Source organism: Rhinopithecus bieti, unplaced genomic scaffold, assembly GCF_001698545.2.
Source record: "Rhinopithecus bieti isolate Rb0 unplaced genomic scaffold, ASM169854v2 scaffold_6708, whole genome shotgun sequence".
NCBI classification, from domain to species: Eukaryota; Metazoa; Chordata; class Mammalia; order Primates; family Cercopithecidae; genus Rhinopithecus; species Rhinopithecus bieti.
The window spans coordinates 4125695-4137656 of NW_016806329.1; the positions used below are offsets into that span (position 1 = coordinate 4125695).

An 11962-nucleotide genomic window follows, 5' to 3' on the forward strand; every position below is an offset into this window, starting at 1 on the left:
GCAGCCAACAAACATAAAAAAGCTCATCAGCACTGGTCATTAAAGAAATGCAAATCAAAACTACAATGGGATACCATCTCACACCACTTAGAATGGTGATCATTAAAAAGTCAGTAAACAGGCTGGGTGCAGTGGCTCGCATCTGTAATCCCAGCACTTTGGGAGGCCAAGGCAGGCGGATCACATGAGGTCAGGAGTTCAAGACCAGCCTGGCAACATGGTAAAACCCCATCTCTACTTAAAATACAAAACATTAGTTTGGCATGGTGGCAGATGCCTGTAATCCCAGCTACTCGGGAGGCTGAGGCAGGAGAATCACTTGAACCCAGGAGGCAGAGGTTGCAGTGAGCCGAGATCATGCCACTACACTCCAGCCTGGGCGATGAGAGTGAAATTCCATCTCAAAAAAAAAAAAAAGTCAGGAAACAACAGATTCTGGGGAGGAGGTAGAGAAATGGGAATGCTTTTACACTGTTGGTGGGAGTGTAAATTAGTTCAACCATTATGGAAGACAATGTGGTGATTCCTCAAGGATCTAGAACCAGAAATACCATTTGACCCAGCAATCCCATTACTGGGTGTATACACAAAGGAGTGTAAATCTTTCTATGATAAAGACACGTGCACACGTATGTTTATTGCAGCACTGTTCACAATAACAAAGACTTGGAACCAATCCAAATGCCCATCAGTAATAGACTGCATAAGGAAAATGTGGCACATATACACCATGAAATACTATGCAGCCATAAAAGGATGAGTTCATGGTTTTTTCAGATACATGGATGAAGCCGGAAACCATCATTCTCAGCAAACTAACTCAGAAACAGAAAACCAAACACCGCATGTTCTCACTCATAGGTGAAAGTTGAACAATGAGAACACAAGGACACAGGGAGGGGAACATCAAACACTGGGGCCTGTCAGGAGGTCTGGGGCTAGGGGAGGGACAGCATTAGGAGAAATATGTAATATAGATGACGGGTTGATGGGTGCAGGAAACCACCATGGCACGTGTATACGTATGTAACAAACTTGCACATCTTGTACATGTATCCCAGAACTTAAAGTGTAATAAACAACAACAACAAAAAAAAAAATGGGATTTTCTTCTCACACGTAGAGCTCTTCCAATTATTGATGTTTATTCCTTTTTTCTACATGGCATCATTTTTGAGGGAAATGATGTTTCTCCTTTAAATATTTACTTATAGGGTTTTATGCCAAATGCAATGGATTATCATGTATTAACAGCTACATCATTCTAGCAAGGCTCTCCAGTTACGTTAGAGTGGAAATGCCGAGGTTTGGTACACCTCTTTGCTTGCCCCACACTTGAAACAGAAAACATTGTTTGGAAGATTTTTTCATTTAAGGGAGACAGCCTCTCTATGCTCTCCTTAGCTTTATAAATGTCATGACTATAAATGATAATGTTTCAAATGGAGAGATATTTTACAATCCAAATCAGCAGGGTTATCTCACGCAATCACTGAACTATAAAGCCAGGGGCCTACCAAGCCCTCTTCTGTTATTTCCTTATCTCTCCTCATTTGAATCTACTAATTATTGCTCAGATAGTACTTAAGAAGGACAATGGAGGTGTAGCCTGAGGGCTGGGATCCAACCCTGGCTCTGCTTTATAATGTTAGACAGCTTTATAATGTTAATGTTCACCAGCTTTATAATGTTAGACAAATTCTTTACCACTCTATGTTCAAAGGGTTAAATTAGGGAGTTCCAGTCAATGATCTATTTTGCTCCAACATCCTGGGGTTTGCAAGTTTGTGAGAACGTAGACTTGGTTTTGAGGATTTAAACGTGGCTATTGATGTTCATAATTTCTCATATCAGAATATTTGCTTGACAATTATTTCTATGAAAATATGTATTATGGCATAAAAACAGTTTGAATGGTCATTTTTTTAAAAAATGTAATAATAAAACCATGATCATTTTTTGCTATGTATCCATATTGCATGGAAATAAAAAATTTTTAAAGGCTAGAAAAGTAAAAGTAGTTGCTGTTCATTGAGGAAATGAAGATTTACATTTGGTTTCTGGCATTGTTCTTGAGACTCTCAAATATAAACCCACCAAGTAGGCTACATTTAGGCATATTGTTGCTCAGTTACTGGGTCTTGGCTGTGTACTTAGCGATAATTTGATATCACTTCCTTCAGTGTAAACACCAAGGAAAGCTCTCTTGCTCTCTTTCTTTATTACAATGCTTGGACATGGGCTCTGATCTTTTACAACGGTTGGACATCACTAAAATGTTTGGGCGACCTCACCTCTAGTCTGATGATGACCTTGTGCAAATTAGAAAAAAAATCATTCGTTCCCTAAGTCATTTTACTACCAGCAGCCAGAAAATGGTTCTATGATTAATCCAAATCTATGGTAAACACAAATATGAATGGTGCCACCCAGAGCTGGACAATGCAAAATTATACATTGTCAGTTTTATTGATCCAAATTTTAGTTGATAGAATTTCAACACTTTGGGTAACTTTGCAAACATCCTTTCTCACCTTTGAGACTCTGTCTCCTCATATGAAAAAGACTGAATGAGATAATCTCTTGAGATGATGTTTTGAGCAATTATGAGATGGTCTTCAAGTAAAAGGAGCATTGCATGAACTGTTTAAGACATAGCCTGCTCTTGCTCCAGTTTTCAAATATTTTTCCTTCACTTAAAGGTTTTCTCCAAATTGAATCTCCTTTAGTCCCTATTCCTGCAGGTCAGGAAAATCTATTCTTTAAAAAATAAATTTTCTTTAAAAATACAAATTGCAGCTGGGTGTGCTGGCTCACACCTGTAATCCCAGCACTTTGGGAAGCCAAAGTGGGAGGATCACTTGAGCCCAAGAGTTTGAAACCAGCCTGGGCAACATAGCGAGACCCCATCTCTACAAAGTTTTTTTAAATAGCCAGGGTTTGGTGATGCAGGTCTGTCTTCCCAGCTACTTGGGAGGCTGAGATGGGAGGATTGCTTGATTCCAAGAGGTGGAGGCTGCAGTGAACTATGATCACGCCACTGCACTACAGTCTGCATGACAGAGCAAGACACTGTCTCAAAATAAATAAATACATTTAAAAAAATAGTGGATATAGTTTATAAGCAGTTACGCTTAAAAAAGCACTGCTCTTGAAAAAGCAGTTGCTGAGGCCACATTGTACCCAGGGGTAACAAGCCTCGTGCCTTTCCCTGAACGCCATGCCTGTCCTTGCCTTCTCAGTCGAAGAGAGTTGATTTTGAAAGTTGTTATCAAGGGAGGTGGATTTTGTTCTGGGCCATCCTTTCATGGCAAGATTGTATCTTTCATTGCAGGACATTCAATATCCTTGGCCTTCACTCACCAAATGCCAAAAACAACCCCCTAATCCTTATGACAACCAAAAAAAAAAAAAAAAAAAAACACCACCCTTACCCCATTTCCAAACACCCTCTTGAGAAATGGCATCACTCTTGGTTGAGATACCATTTTACCATCAATTTGCACTCTGGCCTTGAAATGCGCTTTGGAAACATACCACCGCATCTTTTGCCAGAAGCCTCAAAGGCCAGGCATAAGCCTTTTTACACGAAGAGAGTGAAAGAGTCCTTAGAAGAGAGCATTGCATATGGCTTCTCTGAAAAACGGGGCTCCTTGTCTATGTAATAACTGGGGAAACTGAAATTCAAATGAGTTTCCTAAGATCACTCATTAGATAATAGGCTGTGTTGACTCTACAAATAAAATACCTTAAGGACCCAGCATCTTAGTGTACCTTATTAATGTACATCATAATTATATCAATGTCATTGTTGGTCATTTTTTGATTACTGGTAATGTACCAGTACCTTACAAATTTCATTTATCCTTTCCACAGCTCTAGAAGTATTCATATCCCCTTACACAGATTAGAAAACTGATGCTTAGAAAAGTGAAGTAGTTTGGCCACGCTCTCCCAGCTAAGTGGCAGAGCGAGGATTCAAGCTGATGTTCGTGAGACTAAAAAGCAGTGTACTGGCCCATGGCCTGGTGCTTTTTTTAGTCCACCTTACTTTGAAGTAGCAGGAAAGTTAACCGAAATCCCTAACTTTTGAACCAGGCTGTCGGTAGCAACCTAAAAACAATTATTTTGCACTGTGTTCGGCCGGAGATGTTATTTTCATTATTGCTAGAACTACTCTCAGCAGGGTCACCTCATTAGCTGAAGAAAATGTTCCCTGTTGTTCCGTGAGAGACGGATCAGATGGAGAAGCATAAAAACAAACTTCAGAAAGTGATTCTGTGTTCCCCTCATTTAGAGGATGGAACAGTAATCCCCTTCTTCTCTGATTCCCAGCCTGCTAAGTGATGTTTTATTTCTGTAGTTGCAGAAGTGTTTTGAAAATGATGGAAAAAGTTTTACAGGGATGCCTTCCAAAACTCTTTATCAGTGTTTCCATAACAGTAAATTGGAGTGTCGAACCTTTGGTGAGTACACTTAATGTTGGTCTGTTTTAAATTTTCCCATGTAGGAAAATAAGAGTTTGGCTAGATTGGTCCTAATTGCCTATGAGGAATAACTAAAGTAAGTGAGACTTTGTAAAATATTTTAAATTTTTTTAATATTAAATATTTCAATATTTTAATATTATTTTAAATAGAGTGAGCGTATATGGTTAATATTTTTTAGAGGGTATTGTTCTTTTTGTTCAGAACAACCTCAGATGCAGACAACTGTCAGTTCAGGGTTATAGGGTTGCGCGATGACCACCTATTGGCGGAGAGCATCTCGCCAAGCCATGTGGGCCTTATAGGAGCCGATGTAATAAAACGCCTATGCGCACGTTTGCTCCATTTTGAAGAATCGGGGGCAGTATAGGTGATAGGAAGAGCCAGAAAGTGAGTTTTTTGTCAGAGGATGACATTCGATCACAGGATTTGGATGTGGGGGTCACTGGTAGAATAAAGAGTCAAAGACTGCGATTGTGGGAGCAGGGTGCGAAGTGACTGCACGCGCGGTGTAATCCCCAGCATTTGTTGGGAGGCTGAGGTGGGCAGAGTGTTGAGGCCAGGGGATTGTCTGAGACAAGTCTAGGAGCCACATGTGAAAACCCGCGCGGGGTCTCTAGTAAGAAAGACCAAAATGTAGCGCAGACGTGCGGTGCGATGCGTGTAATCCCGAGCGCACTCGGGGAGGGCTGAGACAGGAGAATCGCGTGTGAACCGGAGCGGAGGGTGCAGGTGAGCGCGAAGGAGGGGCAGCGGCCGATGCACTCGCGAGCGGCTGGGAGGCAGGAGGGAGACTCCTCAGTCGCGTGGGCCGCGAGCGCGAGAGCGAGCCTGGCTGCCGTCCGTCTGGAACCCCAGGCCTCTCCCTTTCTTGTGCTCGCTTGGGGGCTGCGCGCGGTAGAGCGCGAGTGTGCTCGTGCGTGTCGAGACGTGTGTGGGATAGGTTTATGTGTGCGTCATCAGGAGCAGTGAGCGCGTGAGTGCTGGTCAGTTGTGCAGATTCCAGTCGTTTTTTCAGAGCTCCAGGTCGGAAATGTTTGGTGGGTGAGGATCTCAAGGTTAAAGAAAAAAAGATTCGGTCGCGAGGCGCGGGGTGAGCTGCGGAGGCTGTGAATCGCGGAGCGCTGGTTGAGGCCGAGATGGGGGCGGGATCACGAGGGTCAGAGAGGGTCGGGAGACCATCCTGGGCGGGATAACACAGGAAAGCCCCGTCTCTAGTCGTGAAAAGAATACAAAAAAAAAAAAAAAAAAAAAACGTAGCCGGGGGGGCGAGTTAGGGCGGCGCCGCAGTCCCAGTACTCGGGAGGGCTGAGGGTAGGAGGAATGGTGTAAACCCGGGAGCGAGCTTGCAGTGAGCTGAGGATCCCGCAGCGGCATCCGAGCGGCTGGGCGACAGAGCGAGAGCTCCGTCTCAAAAAAAAAAAAAATTCTTCCTCAATTCCCTAAGTTGGGCATCGTGACATCTCCAAACACATTACAGTCTTTTGGTTTATTTTTAAAAGAACTTTTTTTACTATTTGAAATGATCTTATTATTTTGTTTACTTGCTTATTTTCTGTTAAACTTCAGTAAAAATAGGAAAGTATCTCCATGTCTACAACAGAACCCAGAATATAATAAGGTTCAAGAGCATTTGCTAAATGGATGATGAATGAGTGAATGAATTCCAATTCTGTACCTGGAATGAGATTGAAGTTTCAGATAAATACCATAAGGCACAAAACATTTATTGAGTAGTTCAAATCTACATAATTTGTGCAAGTTGACATTCAAATTGAAATTACAAAGTTATATTCTCTATTCTTGGTCGGCCTGTCAAGAACAGGAATTCTGGTGGGAAGCAGGGATAAAAAACTCAGAACTGCTTTACAGGGAGAAATTTCAGACCACATGATATCTAGCTGGAGATAGGCTTTCCTTTTGCCAGGGGCGACTTTTCTGCTTATTCAAGCAGGACCATGCTGATTCTTTTCTTTATATTTTTTGAGACAGAGTCTCGCTCTATCACCCAGGCTGCAGTGCAGTGACACAATGTCTGCTCACTGCAATCTCCGCCTCCCAGTCTCAAGTGACTCTCCTTCCTCAGCCTCCCGAGTAGCCGGGATCACAGGCACGCACCACCATGCCTGGCTAAGTTTTTGTATTTTTGGTAGAGACAGGCTTTCAGCATGTTGCCCAGAGTGTCTCATACTCACGAGCTCAGGCGATCCACCTGCCTCAGCCTCTTAAAGTGCTGGGATTACAGACATGAGCCACCATGCCCGGCCTGCCAGGCTGATTCTTACCAAAAGTTTCAGGATGAGCATCATAGGATTTATAAATATGCCTTTTATACTCATTTCCTTGCCCTCTGACCTGCAAGAATAAGTCTTTTGACATTCCTCTATTTAACATCATCACTTTCAGGAGGATGGCATTGTGATCTGTTTCTCCTCTACTAGCAGTGAACTTGTTTTGTGTTAAGTCTTTGGGTTTTGAAAATAGAGCCTGTATATGTCCCAGATGTCCTTTTATTGAGTTCCCAGAATACAAATGGAAACATTTTATTACCAGACAGTGGTGTTTAAAAATGAAAATCAAACCTAATACATGGACTCAGACAACTGGAATAAGGAATATAATATTTATAAAACTGAGTAGGAGGTTGCAATCATTGCTCTAAAATAAAGCATTAAAAATTAATTCAGAGCAAACCGGTCTGTGCTACAGCAAAGCTCTATTTCATTAAGGTAGCACTGCATGTTTCTCCGGAATTAGTTCCCCCAAATAGGTAAATAGCTTGTAAGAACTGAGTGTTCGGCAAACTACAGAAGTGCTACGTGAGGCACGATTTAGAGCTGCTTTTAGTATTACAGCTTTATAGACCTTTCATTTTGAACCAATTAATTGTGAATCTTGCAGTTTTTCTCTGTTTTTCACCCTTGAGTATTACTAGGAAGGTTTAATTCACATGCTTCTTAGTCATCTTCATTTGGTTAATCCAGATGGTTCTATATCATTTGATCAATTCATATGCAGCAGAATAGTAAATCTTGGAGAACTGTGGTTACCAGTTATAAGAAATACTTTAAAACTTTCCATAGGTTTTCATTTCAAAAGTTTGTGTTGCACATATTTTAAGTGACTTTTCCCTATCTTATTCTACTTCACATTATTCTCATTATCCATATTGCATTATTATTGTCGGTTTCCATCTTCAGAATACACTAAAAAGGAAGAGACATAAAATGCTAGTGCTATTTCTGCATTTTCTATTGAGATGAAGTTTTATTTTACCGATATACACCATTTCTCTGAAGTCCTAAAATAAATAACCTTATAACCTCTAGGCCCTATTGATTTTCTAATGATTTCAAATAAAAAGCATCCAGTTTCCATTGCATTGACAAACTGTTCAGTCCCTGGGCAAAACCTATTGGATTCCTATTAAATGAAGGGGGCAAGAAACAACAGAAAATCCAAAAAGTAGATTTGAGATGGAGTCGGGGAGAGGTGGTCTCAGCTTAGCTCAGTAAATGGGTACTTAACCTTTGACCAATGATGACAGGTCTTCTTTAGTTCTCTTAGACCAAGAGCAAGCTGTTATGATTAAATAAAAAAGAAAAAAAACTGTTTAGAGCCTTACTGAATATGTCCTGGGAATTAAAGCATATGGCAGGGATAAGGAAAAAAGATTTTCCTTATGCTAATGACCCTTGATGTCTGAAATAAATTAGATCCATTAGAGTTTATGCTCAATAAAAGAAAGACTTTAAGCACTCCAAAGTTAGTGACTCGAGACCAGTTTTTGCTCTAAAATTCAATCTGCCTGCTTATTAATTCTTAGTGAGGCTCCAGAGCAGACAGGAGATGCAAAATCATAATTCTGTACTGAACCAGAATTTTAAAAGACCACAGGTTTCTTTTCCTTTTAATTAAACCATTTTTCATGCTTCCTATTTTCTTTCCCTCATTAATTTGATTTTGTTCCCATTTTTGTTTCATTTTTTTTTTTCTTTTCAAGGTTTCATTTATCCCATTTCAACTGAACAGAGAACCCAGAATGAATATGGATTTTCTTGTAAGTTTGATGTTTGGATTTTATGTTGCTGAATAATCATTTAACGTTATTGCCCCTAGTTCAAGTTTACCTTTCTTTGGATTACAGATGTGCACACAGGAAATAGGAGCCTAATATATTCTAACATGAAAAATAAATTAGATTTTTGCTGCTGAAGAGAAGAAAGGGTCATTTCAAGACTCTGCCAGCTTTAAAATCTATCAGTCTACCATTCAAACCCTGAATCCCAGTAGCTGACAAAACATATCATGAAATATGCTGATATAAGTAAAGGGCAGGGTTCAAATACTAAAAAGGAAAGGGTTGAAAAAAGACAGATCTATTGAGCTAGAAATCATGAATGTTGAATAGGTAATAATGACCTGGTAAAGTAAAACGTTAAGGATTTAGATATAATATTCTGACCAGAGTTCAGAAGCCTGCAGCAGTGCCTCAAATAAAACCCAACAGAAAAGTGAAGCAAGCACTTTGAAAGCAGCACTCACCCAACTAAGAAAACTTGTTTTTTTGAAGAAAATCTGCTAATATTGACTTGATTGTTAAGAAAGTGAATATTCTGGAAATTTTGGGAAGAAAATTATTTTTAAGAGAAAGCAAAACCCTTTTGGATACATTACATTTAAACACAAAATGCTAAAAGAGATAGAGCAATTTCCAATAGAGAATTCATTTACACTGCTAATATGTGAAAGATTGCGTGATATTAGAGTGTGGGTTATCTTGTGAGCCACTGGCAAATGAAATGATGACTTATTTCACCATGGAAACCACGTGGCTGTGAGTCTTAGGACAGGGCCATGGTTCCTCCCATTTTAGGAGGTCATGGGACCTACAAATTTGAAAGTTCTCTCTCCCTGAAAAATGCATATGTATATAACACTGACCATTAAATTCTAGGTTGTTCTCGACCACCTGAAGTACCAATGTAACAACCTCTTTTACAGTGAGTGGAGCAGCTTTGATTAATTTTGCTGAACATGTTTTTGTGTATCACAGAAAACTAAAACCAGAGACTTAAAAACGTCAAAGGGGTCCACAAAGGTTTCATTTCATTTGTTTGTTTTAATTATCAGCTTCTATCACCTTTTCCAGTTGGATGAAAGCATGTTCTATGCCACCAAGGCAACATGCAACATTTATAGGAATTCTGTTCCAGAAACAAGGCCTCAGTTGACTGACACGCTGTGTTGGTCAAATGCTTATTTGCCTTTTGGGGTAGTCTGACCTTTCTGATCACTGAACCAGGCCTTTATCTTCCTTAGTGCACAAGAGAGCTATATTTTATTCTAGTAATGAGTAGCTCAAATGTAAATCTCTGACAGGGGATCGTGAGAAGCTTAGGGTTCTCAGAGATAATACTGCATCTGTATCAAAGCCTGGACTTAGAAAAGGTTATCGGCATTAACCTCTGTCCCCCAGATCTGGGCCCTCTGAACGCACACCTTTCAAATCTAATATGTTTGCTGCTAATATTTGCTTTGCTTAGTTACACCATTCCCACCCACCTCTCCATTGATTTAGGGGGAAATGAGGAGAGTGCTATGGAAAGTAATCTGATGACTTGGAGTGATACTTAGGAAAATATTCTGGTTCAATAAATATACAGATTTAAAACATGCCAGATATTTCTAACAGTGTTTATGTTTATGTTTTTAAAGAACTATCAGAGAATTCAAAAACCCTTCCAAACTTTTCCACCTGAAATGAGTAATAAACTATTTTTTTTTCCTGTGGGTTGGGATAGTTTTAGTTCTAGTTTCTTTATATGCCTAGCAATAAATGGTCTGTTATGCTGCCCAATTATAAGATAGATTAGTGGGTGGATAGAGGCAGAGTGAGAAAGGAAAAGAAATCAGAGATAATTTTCCACTGAAAGGCCACAGCCATTTTATATAGCTTTTGAAATAGATTTGAAATTAACCTATAAAAAAAGGCAGTAAATGTCTGAAAAAATTATAGCAATACATATGTGTACTGTGGGAAATTTCTATAAGCAGCTGGTTCAGTGTTTCACTCTTCCTTCTAGCTGCTCCTGATTCAGATGATGTTGCTCTCTATGTTGGGATTGTGATAGCAGTGATCGTTTGCCTGGCGATCTCTGCAGTTGTGGCCTTGTTTGTGTATCGGAAGAATCATCGTGACTTTGAGTCAGATATTATTGACTCTTCAGCACTCAATGGGGGCTTTCAACCTGTGAACATCAAGGCAGCAAGACAAGGTCAGTTGACATTCCACTTCACACCCTGTTACTTATGCATGTAAGCAGTTTCAAAATCAATGACTTCAGAGTCATCTCATTCAGCTAGAATGTAAGCTCCATGAAGACAGCAATTTGAGTTAATTTTGTTCATTACTGTATTGATGTCATTTATATAACAAATGAGAGTTAACAAGGTAAACAAATCCTCTTTTTTTCTTTTCTGACAGATTGCTCTGTCACTTTTTAACTTCTATTTGAAAAGAGTACACTGACTGGTTGACTGATTTCTTGAGTCTCCTTTTTTCCTTCCTTTGACTAGATATCTTGTATTGCTATGAATACAATAATTTACCAATGAACCCAAATCCAGGATAGACCAGGGAAACCATAGCTAATCGTCACCTAGCGGGGCTCATTGTTCATTCCAATCTGTTGAAAGAGCTAAATACCTTGGGCATAATGAGTAGATGTCAAAGCAAATTATAGAATGAGCTTGACCACTTACTTATAGCCAATAATAAAATAGCTGGTAGTTATCTGATTGCCCTGTTTTCAGTAGAGCCTGTCTATCCATCTCCAATATTAGCTGAGCTGCTTTACTTTTGGCTCAGAAAGTGTGAGGGGGAGTCTGACTAATGTAGTTTGGCCTGAATGGAGAACGCCAATGGGATTATTTTCTCTTTCTGACTCAGATCTGCTGGCGGTACCCCCAGACCTCACGTCAGCTGCAGCCATGTACAGAGGACCTGTCTATGCCCTGCATGATGTCTCAGACAAAATCCCAATGACCAACTCTCCAATTCTGGATCCACTGCCCAACCTGAAAATCAAAGTGTACAACACATCAGGTGCTGTCACCCCCCAAGATGACCTCTCTGAGTTTACATCCAAGCTGTCCCCTCAGATGACCCAGTCGTTGTTGGAGAATGAAGCCCTCAACCTGAAGAACCAGAGTCTAGCAAGGCAGACTGATCCATCCTGTACCGCATTTGGCAGCTTCAACTCGCTGGGGGGTCACCTTATTGTTCCCAATTCAGGTAATTCCTAGAGGTTTAAATTGCAAAGAGGCAGCTTGAAACATATTTTTCCATACCAAAATATTTTTTGTTTGTGGGATGTTTTCATTAGGCCTGAAATGTTAAATGTGACCTATCCAGCCCAAATCTACTTTCAATGTAAACAGAACATTTCTTTTTTTTTTTTTTTTTTTTTTTT

General features: G+C 40.0%; 1 protein-coding gene across 1 annotated transcript in view; it reads left to right on the forward strand.

Moving 5' to 3' along the window:
- The window catches only part of UNC5C (unc-5 netrin receptor C), a 394905-nt gene that overhangs the window by 331873 nt on the left and 51070 nt on the right, over positions 1–11962 (forward strand). Inside the window, exons 8-9 of the mRNA XM_017875500.1 lie at positions 10574–10765; positions 11440–11784. Of these exons, the coding sequence (XP_017730989.1) occupies positions 10574–10765; positions 11440–11784 (537 nt within the window). The remainder of the gene's footprint in view (positions 1–10573; positions 10766–11439; positions 11785–11962) is intronic.